General features: G+C 60.8%; 2 protein-coding genes across 6 annotated transcripts in view; one reads left to right on the forward strand and one right to left on the reverse strand.

The window, feature by feature from the left end:
- Positions 1-22981, forward strand: part of PC (pyruvate carboxylase) — a 101374-nt gene that overhangs the window by 72033 nt on the left and 6360 nt on the right. For all 5 annotated transcript variants that reach the window (XM_053899414.1, XM_053899415.1, XM_053899416.1 and 2 more), the window contains 9 exons: positions 5930-6065; positions 6215-6399; positions 6615-6780; positions 6893-7038; positions 7198-7315; positions 7590-7741; positions 9274-9392; positions 11986-12148; positions 14435-14617. In XM_053899414.1, coding sequence (XP_053755389.1) covers positions 5930-6065; positions 6215-6399; positions 6615-6780; positions 6893-7038; positions 7198-7315; positions 7590-7741; positions 9274-9392; positions 11986-12148; positions 14435-14617 — 1368 coding nt within the window. The remainder of the gene's footprint in view (positions 1-5929; positions 6066-6214; positions 6400-6614; positions 6781-6892; positions 7039-7197; positions 7316-7589; positions 7742-9273; positions 9393-11985; positions 12149-14434; positions 14618-22981) is intronic.
- Positions 17572-20914, reverse strand: LRFN4 (leucine rich repeat and fibronectin type III domain containing 4). The gene is made up of 3 exons (XM_019415104.2): positions 20800-20914; positions 19000-20358; positions 17572-18415 (listed from the first exon to the last, which is right to left on the reverse strand). Exons 2-3 carry the CDS (start codon positions 20346-20348, stop codon positions 17854-17856), a joined length of 1911 nt encoding a protein of 636 aa, XP_019270649.1. The 5' UTR covers positions 20349-20358; positions 20800-20914; the 3' UTR covers positions 17572-17853.

Genomic DNA, 22981 nt, shown 5'->3' on the forward strand with positions numbered 1-22981 from the left:
GGAGCTCACACACCCTGAGCACAGTGGTCATATTGTCTGGACCAAAATTTGGATGATGATAGCTCGACACCAGAATTTTGTGCTGCTCAGGGTTGCAAGAGGCAGCTTGGGAGATGTAGTTTTGGTCGGAAGTCGTGGGACTTCAGATGTCTAGGGACATTTTGATGATTTATTGGAGTAAGTGAAGCTGTCCTAGCTTATCGGGGACACATGATTGCTGGCGCTGTTAGCCTGCCCTGGGGGGGGGGGGGGAGAAGTGCAGAGCCACTGGCTGCCCTGCAGGAAGTTCAGGCCAGTGACACAGTTTTTATCAGGAGTCGGTGTTTTGGTTTTTGGTTTCCAAGTGCCTGTCACACTGTGCCTCTGATAAAGGCCACAGCTTACTTCGCTGGTTGGTCATGACACCATGTGCCCTGAGAGATCAGAGCTCCTGCTCTGGAGGGCAGCCTGCTGGGTGACCTGGGCTGTTACTTAATCCCACCTGCCTGCTTCCTCATCTGTACAAGGGAGCGATAAGGAGCCTATTACGTGAGAGCCCAGCACCTGGTAAAGGCTAGAGGCTCTGCCGGGTTTGCTGGTCACCGTGTGTCCCCACCTGCCTGCACCGGCCTGGCACGTAGGTGGAGCGTGGTGAGTGCTGGGTGTCGTAGAAGCCAAGTGGGCAGGTCATCGAGATTGGGCAGAAGGTCTCCAGACCTTCCCCCTACCTCCTTCCACAGGTTCTTTAGGCACCTTCCTGACTTGGTTGTTACCACTACCTTCTGGAAGGGGAACGCTGAGCGTATTGATCAGTGTTGGAGGAGAAATTGAAGCTCGGGGAGAAGTAGAAACCGTGGAGTCCTGCTGAGAGGCAGCGGGGAGAAAGCAGGTGTCCAGCCACCCCTTGCTTCGCAGCGCCTCACGCTTGCCTGCAAGGCGTTGTTTACACGTCCCAAGTGAGAGTCAAAGCCGTCTTATTCCCCATCTCTAATGCACAACCCGAGGCCAAGGAAAGAGATCTGTCAGCTGGCATTTGCAAAAAATAGCAAACAGCCCTCTCTGGGACTGTCAGCTCTCTGGAGAGGAAACCGGGATGAGATCTTCGGGTGATGGTTGCTTTTCTCCTACCCACCGTTTCTGTCCCCATCGCTGAGGTCAGAGAAGACTTTTGCCCTGAGCATCACCAGCCCGGAGCAAGGCCCGCTGTGCTCTGGCAGCATCTGGCAGCATCTGAGCGGCCTGTCCTCCTGAGGACACCCGCCCAGCGAGGCTGTCCTGTCCGGGCGAGCGCCTCCCTTGCTGAAGGGTTCCAGTTGTGTCAGGGAGGGTCTGCTGATGCGACACCCCGAGGGCTTTCCAAGATGCTGACTTTGGTTAACAAGGCCTTTGGAATCGGAGATTCTCAAACTGTCTATGACCTTGAGGATTTCTTGGTTATCACCCACCAACCAAAAACCTGTGGTGGGAGCCTGGCTCCAGCCCCACCCCACTCACCCGTGACCAGCACTTCTGCACCTTTGCCTGTTCTCTGCCAGGTGTGAGGATGACAAGGAGGCCACCTGGAACAGTGCCTGAGGGAAGGCCTGCGCTCTGGAGGCTGTTTGGGGGAGAGTGCCACTGTGAGGAGCTGGCGCTCAGGTCACACTCTGCGATGCCAGGGTTTATCTCTGGGCAAGGGGCCCCGTGTCATGCCAGAGGCAGCCCCTGTGGGAGGGCTGCGGGAAGGGAGTTTGGTGCTCCGTGGCCTTCCCACTGCCCTCCGCTCCCGCCCCAGGGGCTCTGCTTCTACTGGTGGGTCTCGCCGGGTGCGTCCAGCAGCACAGCTTCCGGCCTCCACTTCCCCCACCCCCAAGCACTGCACAGGGGCCTCTCCTCCCTCCAGGGGTGGGAGATGGGGTGAGATTCAGGGAGGAGTGGGAGTCTGCCCACTCAGCCCCTCCCTTTGGCCCATCCCAGAACCCTCAAACTCAACATACCCAGAGAGGACTCATCACACACATGACCCACGAATGTCCCGCTTCCCAGAAGAGAGGGCTCTGCCAGGCAGCCGACCTCTGCCCTGCAGTTTCCCCCAGCTATAGTTGATTCTGGAAAGGCCTCAGGAAGCACCTGGCAGCTGACCCTGCACTCCCCTACCCCCAGGGGTCAAGTCTGGGAGGAGAGTGGAATTTGACTAGGGGAAAGGCTGGGTGCTGAGTTAGCCGAGTTCTAAGAAGGGTGGAGATGTTCTGGGAATGAGGTAACTTTTTTTTTTTTTAATTTTTTTAAGTTTATTTATTTTGAGAGAGAGAGCACGCGCACAAATGAGGGAGGGGCAGAGAGAGAGGATCTCAAACAGGCCCCTGGCTGCCAGCACAGAGCCCGATGTGGGGCTTGAACTCACGAAACCGCGAGATCATGACCTGAGCTGAAACCAAGAGTCGGATGCTTAACCAACTAAGCCACCCAGGCGCCCCATGGAGTGACATTTTTTTATTCATCCCCGTGTCCTCCTGTCCCAAGCCTAGCATTGGGGGTGGTGGGGGGTGTCGGGGTCACATGCGACTCAGCTGTGAATGGAGCTGCACAGCTGTGTCTAGGCTCTGAGGGGAGCATGACTGGTGCCTTCTGTCCGGACTGGCCTCTCCGGACCCTGCCCCGGCTGCTCACCGATGTTTCTGTGCCTTTAACCTCCAGTGGCAGCAGGTCCTAATCACTCACGGCTGTCCGCTGTCCCCCTGCTGGCTCGTGTCCTGCCTCAGATCATCTGCCTTGCAATCTTTCCTGGCCCCAGGGGGTCAAGGGAGCGAGCTTGAGGCTGTGAATCACCTACTGCCTGCATGACCCAACCTCCCTGCCTCCCTTTGCCTTGGGCCCCACAGCCACCGTGGGCGTCCCTTGCCCTGCTTTCAGTCTTGGCCACCACCTAGGCTTCCAGCACCCTGGTGCCTGAGCACTGTGTATGCCAGGGCCAGTGACCTCAGGCGGAGCAGCCACTGGCCCGTGGCCTCCCTGGGCAGAAGCAGCTGTGGGCCCCTGGCTGGTGCAGAGTGAGTGCTGTGGGGAGGGCCCACTGCGACCCCCTGAGTGCGGGTCTAACTGCGCATGGGCCAGGTGCCCTGGGGCGGTGGGCCTGGTGCTGTGGAGGGGGCTCAGGAGCGTGGGTTGTGTGGGGCTGCATGGAGACGGTTCCTTCTTGTCCCCGTGCTCTTGTGGGAAGAAAGGATGGTGGGAAGATGGTGATCGTGGCCCAGCATTTACCGCCGGACTCAGCGATCCCCAGGACGACCTGTCGAGGTTGGGAGTGGGGGTGCCCGGTTTCAGAGATGATGAAATGAGGCCTTGATTGTCCAGATCTCACGGCTTGTGGGGACCCTACGGGGGGGGGCAGTCCCAGGCCTGTGGACTCCAGGCTTGAACACTGGGCCGCCAGCAGCTAGACGGGGCTGCTCTCTACTCCTCTTTCTCCCTTGCTCTGGCTTTGGCAAGAAGGCCCTGACCTTTCCTCTCTGTGAGCTTCTGCCTGGCTCTCTCCTGCACCCCAGGGCCTGATCTGCTTGGACATGGCTTCAGGGGCATCTGGAGGCTCCCACCTAGATCCCGGCTCTGCATATGTAACGTAGAACTGCCAGGGAAGGCCTGGCTGCAGCATCTGTGAGGATCCAACATGAGAATGTGTGTGCAATGGCCACCGAGGCCTGGGGGTTTTTCGGGCTCCCTGTGTCGTCACTGTGAGCTGGGAGGCGCTGGCACCCACTGTCCACCTAGCCTCCAGGGATCCCTTTCTGTCTCTGGAAAAGGGAGAGGGCAGTGTGAGGGGGCATTTAACACGAGGCAGTGGGTAAGTTCCTACATGGTAGGAGCAAACCCACCCAGGTGGGAGAAAAGGTTGGGCCTCCCTGGAAACTTCTGGAGGTTTGTGACTGTTGGGGCCAGTGTCACCTGCTGTGAGGCTGCTCACCTGTAGACAGGTGAGGAAGACCCATAGCCGGTTCTTCCGGGCAATAGGTGCGGAAGGTGAGGTGGCCCCACTGTGCTGTGGGGAGAGGGCCCAGCCTCGTTCACTGGCAGCTTGTCTCACAGGACATAGCGGAGTTCTCTGTCTCCCTCGGGGAGACGGTTCAGGTGCTCTGCTTAGCTTTTTTTCTGCAAAGATCTTCTCTCTCTCTCTCCTGTATGTCTTCATTGCGCCTCTAATTGTAAATAATACATCTCTGGTGGAGAAAGTATAGACTGGAGAAACACAAGGAAGGAAAAAACCCAACACTGAGCCAATTCTAGAACATAGGAGTGAGTGATGTGCTGACAGAGCTCCTTCCAGTTGATTTCCTTGCCTAAAAAAAAAAAAGCTTCATAAAATCATATTTTTACCTTTTAAATTTCTGTAGCATCACATTCTAGCATAAGCATTTCCTATGTCACCAGAGCTGTGCACTCATTTTTTTTTTTAATGTTTATTTTTGAGAGAGAGAGAAAGAGAGTGCGCACACGTAAGTAGAGGAAGGGTGGAGAGAGAGGGAGACACAGAATCTGAAGCAGGCTCCAGACTCTGAGCTGTCAGGCCAGAGCCCAATGCGGGGCCCGAACTCACGAACCATGAGATCATGACCTGAGACGAAGTCAGACGCTTAGCTCACTGAGCCACCCAGGTGCCCTGAAACACTCATTTTTAATGGCTACATAATGTCTGTTTGTATAGATGTCTTCCTGTTGGATCCATAAGTGGTTTCTAATTATTTGCTACTGTAAATAATACTGTTTTGAGCATCTTTCTGCACCCATCTTGGTTCCCATTTTAGAATATTTCCTTGGGTTGGATTCCTAGAATGGTAACGACTGGGCCAAGGGGTGTAAATATTTCAAAGGCTCCTGATAGGGTTTCCAGGGAGCTTTCCAGAGAACTGCCCTGATCTCCAGACCTCACCTGCGGGTCTGTCTCCCATAGGCCTTACCAGTGCTGAACCTGATTGTTGCACAACACTGTTGCTAATCTAATAGGCAAAGTGCCACCTCACTATTCTCTTCTGTGTTTTCTCCTGAGGTGAAACTGCTAAGGGTTTATTAACCGCTTCTGTTTACTGCTCTGTTGCCACGCTTGTCCTAAAGGAGCGTTTTGCCTCTTCTCGGCTTGACCCCGTGTGGTGGTTTGGGCTCTTTCTACGGGGCCTTGTCCCAGCTGCAGATCCGCATGTGGCCGTGAGCAGAGCAGGCATTCGGTGCCCAGGACGAGGCGAGATTTGTACCTCAGGCCTGCTCTCTGGCGTGTATGCCGTCGATGGCCAAGGCGGTGGGTTCGTGAAGCTCTGCCGGGAAAGAGCTTCCCTCCCGGGGGGTGGTTATCTGAGGCAGATCTCAGAGGATCGGGCTGCTGGTGGATCTGGGAGGGGGAGATAGCACGGTAATAGCTGAAGATCGCTGCACTTTAAGTGGCCTCTAGAAGAGGAGGTTTCTGCTACCACTTGAAGAAGTCTGCACTTCTGAAGTCTGAGTGGAGGCTTGGATGGCTTCCTGAGACAGCACTGGTGCAGGGGGGCTCCTCGGGAGATCTGTCGTCACCCTCATTGCCTGGCCAGGCGGAACCCTGAGGGAGGGACACGGGGGTCAGCGTGGTGTGGGAGGTTCTCAAACCTGGGCTGCCGGGCCCCCGCAGAGGGCACCGAAGGGGACTCTGACGATATGCACAGCGAGGGAACGCAGGGCCTCTGGTTCACTGCCAGGATTGCTTTGAGAGCTTGTAGTGTTATGAAAGTTGTCAGGGCACTAGGGTGGGCTGGGTTCTGTTTGGGCTTGACTTCGCGCCCTGCCCTACAGCCAGTCAGCCCCCCAGGGAGTGTTGGGCTTGGCCGGGAACTGAGGAGGGAGAGGGTGCTGGCTTTTGTGTGGGGCCGCCGCAGGGCTGGGATGGGACGCTTACTCTTCCTAGGGAGACCCTCTGTGCTGAGGCTGTTCCAACCCGGCTCTTGACTTCCAGATGCTGAAGTTCCGAACCATCCGTGGGGGCCTGAGGCTCCTGGGGATCCGCCGAGCCTCCACTGCCCCCGCTGCCTCCCCACACGTCCGGCGCCTGGAGTACAAGCCCATCAAGAAGGTCATGGTGGCCAACAGAGGTGAGTGCCCTTGGGCCCAGTGAGAGGAGCCCAGCACAGCCTTAGCGTCCCTCTTCTGCCCTTGCCCTGTACACCAGCTCCCCGCCCGCCTCTGCTTCTGTAAGGACCCAGGAATCTAACGTCTTGGCCTGTTGCCCCTTTCCTCCAAGGTGAGATCGCCATCCGCGTGTTCCGGGCCTGCACGGAGCTGGGCATCCGCACCGTGGCTGTCTACTCAGAGCAGGACACAGGCCAGATGCACCGGCAGAAAGCAGATGAAGCCTACCTCATCGGCCGCGGCCTCGCCCCGGTGCAGGCCTATCTGCACATCCCAGACATCATCAAGGTGGCCAAGGTGAGCCGGGCTGGGCCTGGACCCCGTGCCTTCCCCACGCTGGGCCCGGGCCCCAAGCCAGCCCACAGTAAGTGCTGTGAACGGGTGAATGGGTGAATGAACGAGTGAATGGAACGAGTGAGGCGGGGGCAGGTATGGGAGCCACAGGGTTTGGTCCGGGCTTGTGTGAAGGAATCTGAGAGATGCCTCATTCCTCTGATCCCTCCTGCCCCCAGGAAAACAACGTGGACGCGGTGCACCCTGGCTACGGGTTCCTGTCAGAGCGCGCGGACTTCGCCCAGGCCTGCCAGGATGCCGGGGTTCGGTTCATTGGGCCGAGCCCTGAGGTCGTCCGCAAGATGGGAGATAAGGTGGAGGCCCGGGCCATCGCTATCAGTGCAGGTGCATATGGCGGATGAGCCACTGGGGGCCGTACGGCTCCTCAAGAGGGGCTGTCCAAGGAGGGGACTGGCGGGTTTGGGCAGGGAGGACCCGCATGCCTGTCTTCCAACAGGTGTTCCCGTGGTCCCTGGCACAGACGCCCCCATCACCTCCCTGCACGAGGCCCATGAGTTCTCCAACACCTACGGCTTCCCCATTATCTTCAAGGCCGCCTACGGGGGCGGGGGACGTGGCATGAGGGTCGTGCACAGCTATGAGGTGAGCAGAAGCCCAGGGCCGGGAGCAGAGCAGGGAGCCCCGCCAGGCCGTGAGGCCACCCATAGAGCAGACCCTGGGGTTCTGAGAAGGGGGTGGTCCTGCAGAAGGTGAGACAGAGCTTCAGGGCCCCATGTCTGCTCGCCTTGCCTGCCCTCTTAGGAGCTGGAGGAAAACTACAACCGGGCCTACTCGGAGGCTCTGGCTGCCTTTGGGAATGGCGCACTGTTTGTGGAGAAGTTCATCGAGAAGCCACGCCACATCGAGGTGCAGATCCTGGGTGAGTGGGGGCATTTGTGGGGCCGCAGCACAAGGCAGGAGTGGAGCAGGCCTGAGCTTTCTGGGCTCACGACGGCTGGCCTCCAGGAGCTGTCCCTCCGGAAGACCCTTCCCCAGGAAGGGCTCAGGCCTTGGCCGTGGCGGTTTCCTTCCCAGCTGCCCCCTACCACTGGGAGCAAGCGTTGATTGGCCGCGGTAGTTGTGTGGGGGCTGGGGGTGTTCACGAAGTGTTTTGGTCCCTGGAGAGGCTGAGGCCGGTTTACCTTTCACCGCAGGAGACCAGTACGGGAACATTTTGCACCTGTACGAGCGAGACTGTTCCATCCAGCGGCGGCACCAGAAAGTGGTTGAGATTGCTCCTGCTGCCCACCTGGACCCCCAGCTTCGGACCCGACTCACCAGTGACTCTGTCAAACTTGCTAAGCAGGTGAAAGGCGGGGGCCTTCAGGAACAGTCTCCCACGTGGAGACAAGGAGCCTGTTCCTATAGGCTCCCTCTGAGCTGCTGCCGGCTTAGGCCTCATGGCCAGTGGTCGCTGTCCAGATGTGGACAGTCTGCCAGGGAGCTAGGAGGTCCAGAGTGACTGGCTCTGGGAGGGAGGGGGGAGGACCATCTTGGAGGAGAAAGGGCTGACGTAGCATCCTCGGGGTCCTCCCTGTGTGAGAGCAGAGGTGTCAGGCCCGGGCCCAGAGGCCAAGCCTAGAGTCCAGAAAGGCTGAGAAGAAGGAGGGAAAGAGGCCACTGGCCACACCCTCTGCACAAATCGAGCTTCTGCGTGGCACCAACTAACCCCTGGAACAAAAGGCATGAGATCCAGTGGTTTCTGTTAGGATTAAGAAGCATTATTAAGGCATTTCTTCCATTCATTCTTGACCGTCCCCTGCATCACATTTGTTGCCACCCATGGAATTCTCAGATCCTCCTGCTGCTAATCTTTGCTCTACTGGGTCATGGAGGCGGCTCCCCCAGCAGTGACCTGCCCCGCTAGGCCTGCCCGGGAGAGCACCCACCCGGGCCAGGCCTTAGCAGGGGTCCTGCTGTCTGTTGTTCTGCCCCCTCCCGCCCCCAGAGTCCAGGCATCCCGCCCCCACTTCCGCCTCCCCTTCCCAGGGCCAAGTGGGAGCATCTTCTCACACCTGCCTTCCCCAGCACCCCGGCGGGCCTTGGTCCTGCTTTCCCTCTCAGAGTAGTGCTCCCTCAGACCTCTCAGGAGGCAGATGATTCCAGAGCCTTCCCCAGCTGAAAGACAGGGTTGGTGCTCTACAGAGAGGCTTCAGCCACAGTTAATATGAGGCATTGATTAGGATCTAATTTAGAGCTGTCATTTGGGTTACTTCGTATGAGGAGTAATCTTACCTGGAGTTGGGTCTAATTTATCGGCTCAGGCCATGTATCATGGTATAATAGATTTGAGGGAACTGACTGAAGTCTACTATGGGGTTCTGGGAGGACCAGAGAGAGACCGGTTGAATGAGGGTTGAATTTTGCATTAGAATCTTCACTGTTGGTTGTCTCGGGTGGCATCTCTTTGGGTTGTGGCCAGAGGTGGGGACGAGTAGAGCAGAGGGGAACTTTCTGAAAACCCTTTAAGAACGAGAAGGCCCTGCACAGGCCGGGCTACGCGTGGCGGGGCCTGTCCGCCGGGGAGAGGGCACTGATTGATTCTGGATCCGGTGGTGCCTCTGATGTCTCGCCCAGACAAGCCGGCCGAAGCTGGCAGAGGCTCGGCGGAGCCCTGGGGAGACATCCGGGCAGGGGTCCGGGCCCTGGGTTGGCGGTGCTCACCCAGGGTTTGGGGGGGGGGGGGGAGGGGCGGCAGGGCTGGTGGGCTGCCCGCCGTCTCTTGGGGCGGGGTCCGCCTCAGTCTGCTCTTTCGGAACCAGCCCGGTGGCTCCGTCTGAGCCGGGGTGGCCGGCAGGCCCCCGTCGGTCGGGCCCTGCTGACGCGGCCACTCCACAGGTGGGCTACGAGAATGCGGGCACCGTGGAGTTCCTGGTGGACAAGCACGGCAAACACTACTTCATCGAGGTCAACTCCCGCCTGCAGGTGGAGCACACCGTCACCGAGGAGATCACTGAGTGAGTGGGGCAGGGGGGAGTGGGGCCGCGGCCGCTGGGTTTCCTACAAAATCCACAGCAGGCGGCTGCTGGGGAGCTCAGCTCACTGTCCACTGTGGTAGAGAGCAGCTGGCGATCTAGGCACTTACTCTTTGCAAAAAATATTACTAGCGAGCACTGTATGCTGGGGCGCCGGCGGGGGCTCAGCCGGTTAAGCGTTCGACTTCGGCTCAGGTCATGATCTCACAGTGTGGGAGTTCGAGCCCTGCACTGGGCCCTTTGCTGTCGGCTCAGAGCCCGCTTTGGATCCTCTGTCTCCCTCTCTCTCTGCCCCTCCTCCACTCGCTCTCTCAAAAATAAATAAACATTAAGGAAAAAAAAAAGTACTACATGCTTATCGTAAGAATTGAGGAGCAAATAAAAAAAATATGGAGAACTCCCCCCCCGCCTCCCCAGAACTGGGATGTGAGGAGGCTCAGGCCACGGGTGGGCTGGAGGAAGCTCTGGGTTTCAGGTGAAGAGCTGGGGACTCAGGTCAAGCAAGTGGCCGGCCCAGCACGGCATCACCTGTGCCCACGCTACATCTCGTGGTTTTGTTCCATCTGTATGTATTTTAGTATATAAATAGTTAGACACAACTGAGATGCTTTGGGCAGAATTTCTATTCTACTTTTATTTTTATTTAAAAAAATTTTTTTTAAGTTTATTTATTTATTTTGAGAGACAGAGAACGTGTGATCAGGAGAGGGGCAGAGAGAGGGAGAAAGAGAGACCCAAGCAGGCTCTGCACTATCAGTGCAGAGCCCGACGTGGGGCTCGATCCCACAAACCGTGAGATCATGACCCGAGCCAAAATCAAGAGTCGGACAGATGCTCAACCGCCTGAGTCCCCCAGGCCCCCCTCTTCTACTTTCAATATTGTTGAAAGCACTCTCCAGGTCAGTATTCTTTGTAATACTTTAGATATGTGTGTATCATAACTTATGTACATAGCCCTCTGTTACTAGATGTCATCTCTGGGTTTTGTGGCTTATAAGGGTAGTCAGTTAATGTTCTTTGCACCTGAGTCTTTCCCTTCCCCTGTGAAGAGGTCTGGGGATAAACATTTTCAGTGTGGTTACCTGAGCAAAGCCTAATCAGCCTTCCAGATTGCTTGTCTCAGTTCGTATTCCCACAAGCAATGAGTATGGACATTTTAAAAATCTGCCCATTTTATAAACAATTCCGTTGTTTCAAGATACATATTTTGAGCTCTTCAAGTGTTAAGCCCTGGCTTTGGGCCAGTCCATCTCACCCTGGCACTTTCCTGACAGTTTGTTGCTCCCCTGACCTCTGACCCCACCTGACATTGAGGATGCTGTGGGGCACCTGCCTTTGCCCAGCAGGTGCTCAGAGGCCCCCAGACTCCTTGCTCCCTTGAGGTAAATCCTGAGCTGAGGTGGATGCTCCAGCTTCAGATTCTCGCTCCGTGAGACTTTGCCCAGTTGTGCCACTAAAACTTCTCCTCAGCCTTGAGCCTGCTGCAAGCCTGGTCTGTTAAGGGTGGGGGTCGATGCTTGCCCCGGAGTAGAGGTTTTGTGTCAGACAGACACAGAGCAGGGCACAGGTTCCTTCCAGGTCACTGGCCACATAGAGCTTGGGCGAGCTGCAGCCTCTCTGACCCTCAGGCTCCTCCTCTGATGGAAATGACAGACTCTCAGAGCGTCATTGTGGAGATCAAGCTTGAAAAGAGCACCCAGCCTTAAGTCCCTGGCGTGTGGACGTGGTGATGCATGGTAATCACCGTCACTACTATGAAGTGCTTTAGTAGGAAATACAAAACACTGAGGAAAATCTGCCAGTGTAGTTTCCAGCCTGTCCTTACCACAAGCTTCAGTGACAATAAATTTAAAACCTTGAGTTTTTTTTTTTTTTTTTTAAACAGCTGTTCCTCTTGGATTTGTTGCTGTCCTTAGGAGCATGGCAGTCAGTGAGGCTGAGCTTATAGAATCATGCACATTCGGAGAGTTTTGTACACTAACGTCTCCTTCAGGGCGGGGTCTGGAGCTAAGCCCAGCTGCGACCCTGGTCCTGGAAGGGCGGTGTCCTCACCCCGGCACCTGCCCACCCGCCCACCTGCCCACGCGGACTCTCTCAACAGCTTCAGCAAGCCTGGCCCTCACAACCCTGTTCCCTTGCAAACTGCCCCCCACCTTCGCCACGGTGTAGCACATGCCGCTCTGGGTGCAGCGTCCGAGGCTTCAGATCCAGCTTGAACCGGGGAGGGTTTGGGGGAAGGCAGGAGGACAGAGAGACCCCAGGGAGAAAGGGCCGAGTGTGGGGAGGGGTTGTTTGGTGGGAGTACAAGAGCAGGCAGATGCAAATCTTCCCATTCGCCCCTCTCTAGCTGCCACCTTCTCCTTGTTCAGACTGCACAGGGCCGCCGGTGGGCGGTGGGCGGTGGGCGGTGGGCAGTGGGCAGCGGCTGCTGGTCTGGTTGGGAGGAACTGACTGCCCCAGCTGGTGAAGGGGTGGGACAGGGAGGGGTGGGGCGAGGCCGGCCTGGCTGTGGGCACCACCCCCCCGCCCCGTCCATCCCCTGCCTCACGCTCCCCTCCTCCCTGCCCCCCTGCAGTGTGGACCTGGTCCATGCCCAGATCCACGTGGCCGAGGGCCGGAGCCTGCCCGACCTGGGCCTGCGGCAGGAGAACATCCGGATCAACGGCTGTGCCATTCAGTGCCGGGTCACCACTGAGGACCCCGCACGCAGCTTCCAGCCAGACACTGGCCGCATCGAGGTACGCCAGCGCCTGATAGAGCACAGCCTGGTGTCAGTCTGGACGAGAAGACCCTCCCGTGGGCCTGGCCAGGAGGGAAGACCCCCACTTGGGTTGGCTTAGGGCACAGGGGAACCAGGTGCTGTCCAAGAGTCAGGGAGAGCATTCTGGGGGCCGCAGGGACTGTCATGAGTGCAGACTAAGGAGCCAGTGAGTGAACAGGAGGCAGACCAGCTGTGTGGAGCCAAAGGTAGGGTCCCCAGAAACAAAGCCAGGCCCTTGACTTTGGCTTCTTAAAAGAGCCCAGAGACAGAGTGGTGGCCTCTGTCCTGACTTCAGTCTGAGGGAGTGTGATTGGCAGGGCAGGACCCAGGGGTCACCGCAAAGGATCAGGGCCCAGATGTCCCAGTGGTGGGGACCAGCTGAGCAAGGGGCCCGTTAAGGCTGAGTGAGGGAGTCGGGAGATGGCGCAGGGCAAGGAGGAGGCAGGCTCGCTCGGGGCTGCCAGGGACTGGGTGGGCGGACGAGGGGGGCCCTGCCGTGCCTCCGCCCGCGGGAATATCCCCTGTACCTCCTCTCTTTTCTCAGCACAGACAGCCCTCCCTTCCGCCACCCTGCCCCCACTCCCAACCTCTGGGCCTGCTTGGGGCAGGAGCCCTCTGACCTGCTGGGGCACCTGTTCCCTGGCCCTCTATCTCACACTGCCTAAGGATACTTCTGGAACCTGCGTGTCAGCAGCGCTGCCACCAGCTCTGCTGGTCTGCTGCCTCCCCATCTGGTCTGAGCCTCCGAGAAAGCAGGACATGTGCAGGAAGCCAGGCTCTGCTCTGGGATCCAGGGAGAAGGCCAGGATGATTTTGAGATGGGTCCTGGGCTTCTGAAAAAGCAGCGATGTGGGGAGGGAAGGAGCTCTCTGGACTTGGAAAGTTGTGGTGTTGGTAGGCTTGAGGCAGGAAACTGCCACTGGAGTCCCATTTCTGGAGCAACCCAAGCCATAGGTGGGGGCGAGCCCTGAGGCTGGAGTGCCGCCCAGCGGGCGGGCCCCCGACTGCCTGCCCTCAGTGGGGAAGGGGCAGCCCTGTGACACGCCGCTGCCTCCCCCCTCCCCCTCCGAGGCCTGACTCCTCTGAGGCTGGTTCACCACAGAATATTTTTAGCTGACGGTTCCTGCTCACAGCTGAGTGTTCACCCTTAAATATTTTATTAAGTTCCTTTTTATCGAACACAGGCCTGTGTCCCTTAGAAGCGGAAACATGGTGCAATGGGTGTCCCAAGCCCCCTGGGCTGTCCCTCCCACTCCTTCCTCACCCGTGCTCATGGGGGTCCCCTGTCCCAGGTGTCCACTCACCCTGCAGAAACTCCTCCCTGTCCCCATCACGGATGTGCTCGTGTGCACTGGTTACCCCAGACACCCTGAACCTCTGTCCCCCCGGGACCCTGTCTCCGTCTGTTGATTTGAAACCTCCATCCCCCGTCCACGAGTCTGCCTCTGTGACCCGTCCTTCTCTGCCCTGCTTTCCTGTCTGGGCACGCAGGCCCGCACCAGCTTTCCTGCAAACTCACGTACAGTCCTCTCTCCGAGTATTTCCTGTCTGCCTGCCCGGTCCTCTGCCGCCTCTCCCTCTCCCTCCCATTCTCCCCTTTTGGGAGGAAGAGAAACTGACGGGGGAGGGGGGGCGGGTGGGGGGACACTGAGGCCTTCCCCATCACTTTACTGTATATGTTAAAACAAAAACCCCTTGGCCTGCCTTCTCTCTGTCCCTGGGCTCTTATCCTACAGCGTCCCGGTCAACAGTCTGTATTTCCTTGTTTGTCCGTTCCCTCGCCCAGCAAGCTGGGAGCCCCCTGTGAGCAGGGACTCTCTTTGAGCTGTTCGCCCCAGTGCCTGGCACGTAGTGGGTGCAAACGCCTGTGGGATGAATCTGCAAGGCACGAGGGTTGGTCAGGCAGGCAGGTGGAAGGTCGATGGGATCTGGCCCCTGCCCGCCCGGGGCCCCTCTCTGCGCCCTGCTAGGCTCTGCGTCAGCCCCTGAGTACTGCACATGCGGCCCCCTACCCTCTCCTGCCCCTTCCCCTGCCAGCTCCTCTCAGGGAGAAGGAGGCCATGGCTGTGGCACCCAGAGAAGTCGGTATGCCCCTGGGTTTGCTGACGGGAGTGAGGCAGAACTTCGCAAGCCAGAGTTGGGGCTAACCCGTGGTGCCCTGGTACCAGTCCCAGTGCCCTGCCACACCCATGCTTGCCCAGCCTGGGCTGGGGGCCACATCTTGACTCCCCCTTCCGACACAGGTCCTGACTTCTGCCCGCAGGTGTTCCGGAGCGGAGAGGGCATGGGCATCCGCCTCGATAATGCATCTGCCTTCCAAGGAGCTGTCATCTCCCCGCATTATGATTCCCTGCTGGTCAAAGTCATTGCCCATGGCAAAGACCACCCCACGGCTGCCACCAAGATGAGCAGAGCCCTGGCTGAGTTCCGAGTCCGGGGTGTAAAGGTGAGAGGCTGTGGGCCCTGCCTGCCTTCTGGTCGCTCACAGTCCTTGGCTGCACGTGGACTCTCCTGGCTGCTCTACCATTGCTGGGAGTGGGCCTGGGCACCAGGTTTCTCAGATGCTTAGGGGGGCACTGGCCCTTGCCCACAGGTGAGAGTCTTGCTCTGGGGAGCCCCACACTCGTCCTGCCCCTCTTAGGTGAGATCCCTTGGAGTGTGTGTTCCGTCCACAAATTACAGGCCTCCCTTCTGGAAATTCTGATCCCACAGGTTTGGGTGGGGGCCTCAGAGCCTGCGTTTTGAACGAGCTTTCCAGGTAATTCTTAATCCCAGGACAGCCCTGGGTGAGAGCACTAGCCTGTGTGGATGAGGTCACTTTGCATAAAGTGAGACCCCCGTCTGCCCTCACTCCCCTCTTCCCCTTGCCTGGCACATGCGTCGTGTCGGGTGCTTTAGTAGGGACGGCCGGGAAAGGGAGACTGCAGCGGGAGGCACGAGCAGGGGGCAGAGGGAGACCAGGGTTCCCCCGCCGCAGGGGGCTCATAGCGCAGGTGCCAGGCAAGGACCCGAAATGCTCGTTGGCCTCTTGGTTACCTGTGTCTGTGGCTAGAGATGAAATCACAGCCACGTACCGTCTTGTCCTTGAGGCCAGCGCTGCTGACATGTCTGTGGGCATCCCCCGGGCAGATGCTGCCAGTAGACACTGTGGGAAGAAAGGCTCTGCCCTCAGTGGATCGTGCCGCCCAGTGTGGCTCCTGGGACTCCGGAGGGAGGCGCCCGGTGCAGAGGACGCCCTCCCTGGCTTGCCGTGCACGGTGGCGGTGGCAGTCGGGGGGGGGGGGGGGGGTGGGGACATGCTGGGGCCCTGGCTGGCGGCCCCCACGTGTCGCCTTCTCCTCTTGGCTGCCGCCGGGACTGCCTGGGCTCCGGGCTCCACTGGCAGTGTCAGGCCACGTAGGCAGCCCTGTCCTCTCTTGGTGCCCTGTGACAGCCCTCTCAGCTGTGGCAGCAGCCCCGGCGGGTGCGGTAGCCTTTCGAGAAAGCTCCTGGGAGGGGAAGAGGGAGGAAGGGAGACTGTGGGGCCAGTGCTTGGTCAGCTGTTTCCCCTCGGGCCCTCGGCCCACCTCAGAGGGAATGGCCCTGTTGGGGGTCTATGGGAAGCCTCAGGGCTCCTGGTCGGGGGGTGGTTTCCTGCACATGTACAGAGATGCGTTGTGACGTCATGTGTTCAAGCTGCTTCTGAGGGGTCTTGGTTTTCTCAACATGGCGTCCAGGGGCTGCTTTGGGGGCTGGGTGGCCAGCATGACCACACCATGACCCTAGTGTGGGGCCCGGCTATGCCACCCTTCGCCTGCCTGCCCATGTTGCTCTGTGTTGTCCTTACTGGTGACCCTGACTGGCCCTTGGGCCATGGGATCCTCCACCTGTCCCACAGCCTGGCAGGTTCACGAATACCTGCTGCCTTAGAGCTCCCTGGACGAGGGAGACCAGGGCCAGGGGGCTCCCAGGAAGCCCACCAGGAAGGTGGGAAGGCCAGCTGTGGGACACGTGTTTCTAGTTCCTTGGGGCCGCAGGGTCCTCCCCAAATTCACACCCTGGCATGTCTAAAGCCTCCCACGAACCCTGCACCTGCCACCTTGCAGCTCTCCGCTCCTTGTCCCTCTGCCACGGGCCCTTCAGCCTGTGTCATCCCTGCCTTCTCTCCACGGCCCCCAGGAGGGCTCAGGCTCTCCTGTTCTTCTGTTTCCTTTATTTAAACCGGGGTCTCTCCCCGGCCACATCCAGGTATGCGTTCTGGGGCTGGGAGGGCAGGCACACGTGTGTGTCAACACTGTGCAAACCCACAAGTGTGTGAGCTTGGCCAGCACACGTGTGCACACACACCTTCTTGTGCCGGTTCTCCCCAGGTGCCCACTAGAACCACGGCGGGCCGCACACAGAGACACTCGTGCGCCCCTCGGTGTGTGGACCGTGGCTGCCATAGCCCAGGCACCATCACAGGCCCTGGGGTGCCTGTGCCCACCGTCCACAGTGGGGCCCAGGCACCTGCGTGCTCTCGAAGCATTTGGGTGTGCCCCGTGCAGGGTGAAGAACCACAGATCTGCAAGTACTTGGAGCACAGATCCCTCCCGGCTGTGACCGGGAGCCATGATTGTTCGGAGGCTGGCAGGGATCTTGGGCAGAGAGGAGGCAGAGCAGGGCGTGCCCCCCCAGCCCAGGACTGTGGCTTCTTGGAGTGGGGCATAGGAGCAGGGCAGTGGCCCTGTGGGTGTAGGCACCTCTTGGTGTTTGCCCCTCCAGTGTCCAGTGAGGGTTTGACTCAGTCTTTCCGGACAAGCCCAGAGCAAAGCCACGGGGGAGCAGCTGAGAGCTCAGGGCCCATAGCCCTGACAGCACCTTCCAGGAGGTTTTGGGCTGATAGCAGGGCAGTGGAATTCCGAGGCTCTTCTAGTCCCTCTGGGATGATATTTTACAAATCCAGAAGCTGCCCAGGGAGATGGTGAATAAGGCTGTCACTGACGGGAGCCATGGGGGACTTTCTTACAGAGTTAAGAATGTTGCCAGTTCAGGTCTCTTTGCCCTGAGGGGCTGTGCCATGTCCCCCGGGGCCCCTGTTGCCACTGGGTATTGTGACATCCATGCCTCCATGAGGATGTCACGTCTTGTCCGCGTCCTGCCAGGGAGGAGCGTTCTGTCCTTACAGATAGAAGAACAGGGCGCAGAGGGCTCAGGCATAGTCCCCCCACCCACCGGCTGTCTAGAGGCTGGCTCTAGAGGCTGGGACAGGAGGCACCAGATCCCAGCACTCCGCTATCAGGCGGACGAGGCTCGGGCCGTTTGGGCCGCCTCCGTGGGGCTGGCAGCCCCGGGCCTGACCCTGTTGTGTCCGTGTGCCTCTACTGGCCCACACGTTCCCCCTCCCCTCAGGAGCCTAGCAGGACAAGACAAGGCTAGCACTGAGGTGTACCCAACAATTTTATTATAAAGAAAAACAAGACTCCTGCTTGGTTGGCGCAGCCCCTGCTTCGGTGGCTGTGAGCACCTGTCAGTGGAACGCAGGTCTGGAGGCCAGAACCAGGGGAAGGGCCCCCTGCCTGGCCAAGCACAGAGGAGGCCTGAGGTACCAAGGGTAAAATCAGGAGGGACTCCCAGGCAGTGCCGACCCAACCAGGCCCGGCAGCTGCTCGCCCCACACCCTCTGCCCCTTCCCCAGCCCGCCCTGGGCCGACTCCCTTCCCATCACACCACACTCTCTTCCAGCTGCTCCGTGCTGCCCCCCACCCCCCGGCACCCTGCCCCGAGCAGCCCCCCATGCACAGAGTGGCTCCGGCGGGCCCAGGCTCCTCCGAGGCGCCTGGCGTAACCGTAGCACCCGCCAGCATCCCCCAGGTCCAGGGAGCAGCTGCGCTGGGGCCGAGGCGGCGGGCTCCGTGGCGGGTGGGCCTTGGGCGTGGGGCTGGGGCCTCCGTTGGTCTGGGATTGGACGTGGCTAAGCTTGAGGGGGAGGCGGCCATTCCCGGCCCCCCGGCCCCGAACCAGCAAGGCCACGGTGAAGACCAGTAAGGCAGCCACCAGCACACCCCCCACGGCCACGGTCAGGGTCCCGCCCAGCACGTGGGCCTGCAGGGCGTGGCACAGGGGCGCAGCCGGTAGCGTGGAGAAACGGGCACAGCCCAGCAGCCGGGTGGCTGTGAGGTCGGAAGGCCCAGCGGCAGGTGACAGGGCCAGCAGGCAGAGGTCATAGTCGGCACCAGGGACTAGGTGCTTCAGCAGGAAGTGGTGGCTGGAGGCCGGGACAATCCTATGGGCAAGGGTGGGTGGTCAGAGCCCAGGTCCGGGCTCTGACCCCAGCCCCCAGCCCCACATGGCCTCAAAGGCCCCTTCACCACCCGCCACCCACCCGCACCGCATGCTCCTGAGTCCCGGCTCTGAACACTCCCCTCCCCTAGGACCACATGGGCCTTGTTTGTTTACTGAAGAAGGCAGAGAAACCAAAACAGGCATGCATTTTTGCAATTGGGGACAGCGCAAGGGGACAGACAGGCGTGTGTGCTGATGCACAAGCCGGGGCAAGGCAAGGAGGTGGTGGAGAATCACATCGCCAGAGCCCGAAATAACACATGTGCAGCCCAGGCTTGTGTGCTTGAACAGAGACCAAACCCCGGGAAGCCTGTACTCACTCAGCCATGCCGAGGGACTTCTCTTGGGGCACTCCCCCTCTCCCTGGTGCCTGCCCCTCCCCTCCCTCTGCATCCCCCCCGCACCCCCCCCCCAAGAAGCTTAGGAGGGGTGTGTGAAAGCTGGTGAGTGCTGGAGGGGTGGAGAGGGGCTCAGAGGGCAGCTGGGAGCCAAGCTGGGGCTGTGGGCAGCAAAGCGCATCCTCACCGGTAGATGAGGGTCTCATCTTCACTGCTGTTATACTGGATTTGGAACATCCACACAGGGTCGGCTGGCCGCCCTGGCCCCCAGCTCACCAGCCCTGAGGTTGCAGTCACCTCTGTCACCTGCACAGCTGGCTCAGACTCCAGTGTCCCCTCGCCCTCGGCAGCAGTGCGGGCCGAGGCGGCAATGTCCGAGGGCCCTGGGCGGCCCCCCTCAGCACTGCCGTTCCCGCCGTGGGGCAAGGCCAGCACCCGTAGCTCCACACGGGCTGTGGCCTCCCCGGCAGGGTTGGTGGCAATGCAGGTGTAGCCCCCTGCGTCCCCAGAGCCCGTCACCCCGATCTCCAGGGTCCCGTTGGGGAAAGCCCGGGCTCGGGAGGAGTTGCCAACCAGGCGGTCATCAGGGCCGACCCAGTGCATGGTGGGCGCAGGGTCACCGAGGGCCCGGCATCTCAGAGTGGCCCGCTGGCCCTCCAGCACCCAGAGGCGCTGCGTGTGGCGGGCGATGAGGGGCGGCTCGCAGGAGAACTCGCCCTCGGGCACTGCCCAGAAGTAGCGGCCGGCCAGGCCTGGAGGGGAGGCGCACGTCTCCAGGTCGTCGGGCCGGGCCAGCCTCCGCAGCCACAGCAGCTCGCAGTTGCAGTGCAGGGGGTTCCCGCTGAAGCTCAGCACCAGGGGGGCGGGTGAGGCCTCCGCGTCGCGCCCCCGGGAAAAGAGCGGGTCTGGTGCCAGCGTGGCCAGGCGGTTGGAGGTGAGGTCGAGACGGGAGAGCTGGCTGAGCTGGGCGAAGGCGCCCGGGGGCAGTGCGTCGATGAGGTTGTGGTCCAGGTTGAGCGTGTGCAGGGCAGGCATGGCACCGATGCCGGCCCAGGGCACCTGCCGCAGGTTGTTGTAGGACAAGTCGAGGTCCTCCAGGCTGTCCAGGAAGTCGTCGAAGGCCCCGGGCGAGATTCGGCCCAGCTGGTTGCCACTGAGGATGAGGTGCTGCAGGTTGACGGGGCCCCGCAGGCTGCCGGTGCCCAGCTCAACCAACCTATTCCCGTCCAGATGCAGGGAACGTAGGCTCTCCAGGTCCCCAAAAGCGCGGGCCCCAATGCGGGTGATGGCATTCCGGGAAAGCGTCAGGTCCACCAGCCCTGTCATGTTCCGGAAGTCCGGTGGCCCCAAGGCCTGGATGAAGTTGTCAGCCAGCCGCAGCTCCACGGTGCGGCGGTCCACGTTGGGTGGCACGAACAGCAGGCCTCGGTGGGCACAGAGGGTGCTGAGTGATTCGGACAGGTTCTGGCAGACACAGGGCAGTGGGCAGGCGGCCGCTCCACTGGCCAGCAGCAGCAGCAGGAGTGGCGGGGCCATGGTGAGCGCCCTGTAGGGAAGGGCCACAGCCCAGGCACAGGTGGGGCTGGTGCAGGTGCCCACTGTGCCCCGGGGCCCGGTCCCCAGGGCCAGCTTCTGGAGCCTGGTCTGGGTGGGGATCAGGGTCAGAGGCCCGGAGGGCCCCCCAGGGATGAAAGAAGGCTGGGGCCTGCCAGGCCCCCCACAGCAAAGGTCACATTTCCCAACCAGGTAGGGGGGTCCTGGCCTTGGGGATGAAGTGCAGCATGAGGCAGGAAGCGGAGGTGGGCACTAGAGCAGGGAGGGTCCCGGAACTTCCTTTCTCTGGCGTCTCCAGGAATCGCCAGCCCCCTCCCTCCGCACCATCCCTCTCCCTCCAGGGAAGACCCCCCCCCCCCCCACCAAGCCCCTCCCTTGGCCCCGCGCCCCTCCCCGGCCAGCCACTGCTGTTGTGCCCCGCAGCCCCCCTCACCTGGTGTCTGTAGCTCAGGGGGAGCGGGCCGGCCTCCCCGTGGGCCTGGCCAGCCCCCGCCGACTCCAGGCGGCTCTCCCGCGGGGGCGAGGCCAGGGGCTGACCGGCCGCCCGCCGCGCGCCCTCCAGCCCATGGCGCTCGGGCCCGCGGCCCCGGCTCACTCGGTTCCCGGCACCTTTTCCCGGCGGCTCCCGGCGGCGGCGGCGGCGGCGGCGGCGGCGGCGAAGACAGGCAGGCGGGTGCGCGCCGGCGAGCGCGCGCTCCGCGGACACGCACGTGGAGGGCGGACGGGGAGGGGCGCACGGGGATCCACCCGGGCCGGCTGGCTCCCGAGGTCACGGGGACACGCGGCCACTGCAGCGCCCACGGGTGGCTCCCGGTCACGCCCGAGGCCCGGGCCGGCGCGGGCCCGCCGCGCAGTCCCCCGGCGCTGCCGCAGCGCACTCACCCTGGCACGGGCGCGCGCGCCCCCGGCCACCCTGGCGCCCCGGCATCCTGCACCGCACGGGCGCCCGCCGCCGCCGCTGCGCGAACCGTCACTCTGCAGGCAGCCAGACAAAGCGCCAGCTCGCGGGCCCCTTCACCATCTCCCGGAGACGGGAGCCTTTGTCACATGTCGCTGGGCACCCTCCCCAACACACCCACACATGCCCACACACCCACACGTCCCCGCACCCACAGGCAGGGCCGGGCGCAAAGCCGCACTGTTGTTGGGACCCTCACAGACACACGCTGAAGGTCACAACCGTTCTGCATCACCGAGTCACGTGGAGGGTCCCCAACAGGCACGGGGCCGGGAGTGGGGGTGAGGGGCTGGGGCGACACCCCCGGCAGGCCTGCCGCGGGGTGGGGCGGAGAGGGCTCGGCCTCTCGGCTGGCGCCGTGCCCCGCCCCTCCCTCCCTTTCCTGGGCTCCCCGCCCCGCCCGGCATGCTCGGGAGCCAACCGGTCTCCGCCTCCGGCCCGATTGGTCTGCGCCGCGCCGTTTCCCAGCAGGCCGGCGGTGGCACGCTGTTTGAAGCTGTGCGTCAGTGGTCCTCGCCGAGCCGGCAGCCCCTCCTTCCCCCTTCTGCCCCTGCCGGGCCGTTTTCCTGGGAGAGCGGCCCACGGTGAGCTCGTCCCAGCTGAGGAAGGGCTCCCGGTGGGGGAGAGTTTCCGGCCTCCTGCCACCCATAGCCGCGGCTTGAGTGGGAGCACTGAGTGCTCGAACCAGGCTGGGCACTCTGGTCCTTCGGGAAACCAGGCAAGTCACCACTTCCTCCACGTATCTCCTAGTCCTCGGGCTACCCGGGCACCCCCCCCACGCCTGTCCCTTTCCCTTGTCTCCAGACATGGTTCCCCAGGGGGTGGCAGCCACCACCCCCCCCCCCCCCCCCGGGAAACACGGAATTCTGATTCTGCCTGGTAAAGTAGGTAACCTTGGGCAAGTTATTGTAACCACTGACACACTACTCATCTAGGCCGAGGGGGTATTAATTGCATGTACTTCTGTACCTCATAGGGCTGACAGGAGAAAGGATGTAGCCTGTGGGGGGTGTAGCTACCTGGTAACTGGAAGCCCTTCCTACATGTCGCCACTCCCAGGGCCTCAGCCACTGCACTTGTAAAAGGAAGGCACTGGATTCTAGCCCAGGTCAACTGATGCTCTGTGGCATTGGTATTTATGTTCCTCTTTTCCCTTTCAAAAGCGTTTTCATTCCTTCTTGAGTGTACAAGCATACTAGCATCCATCACAAGCCACTCTGTGCTGGGAGCCGGGGTACATCAGGAACCAGATGGGCCTAGTTCCTGCCCCCCGTGGAGCTCACAGCATAGGGGGTCACATGACGTCTCCCCCAAAATTAAAAGGAGGAGGGGCCTGCAAATGGGAAGTGTAAGGTGGAACAGGGTAGGTCTCTGAGGATCCCTCCCACCCCTATGTGGTTCTAGGTTCTTTAGATGATTTAATCGGTTTTATCTTCTCAAATGCCGTGCTTTGGTCCAGTTGAAATGTCCCCATTCCTTTAGGAGAGACAGGGACTAGCCTCAGACAGACTGATCTGTCACATGAGACAGGCCCAAGGCAATGTTGGCTAGGTCCTGCTCTGCAATTCCTGTGGGGGAGGCACCCTTCCCACCTGAGGCTCCAGGTGATAGGAATGCTAGGTCGGATAGGCAGAATTTCTCAAGAGTAGCAACAGGG

This window comes from Panthera pardus, unplaced genomic scaffold, assembly GCF_024362965.1.
Source record: "Panthera pardus isolate Hobbes unplaced genomic scaffold, ASM2436296v1 HiC_scaffold_12, whole genome shotgun sequence".
In the NCBI taxonomy this organism is placed as follows: Eukaryota; Metazoa; Chordata; class Mammalia; order Carnivora; family Felidae; genus Panthera; species Panthera pardus.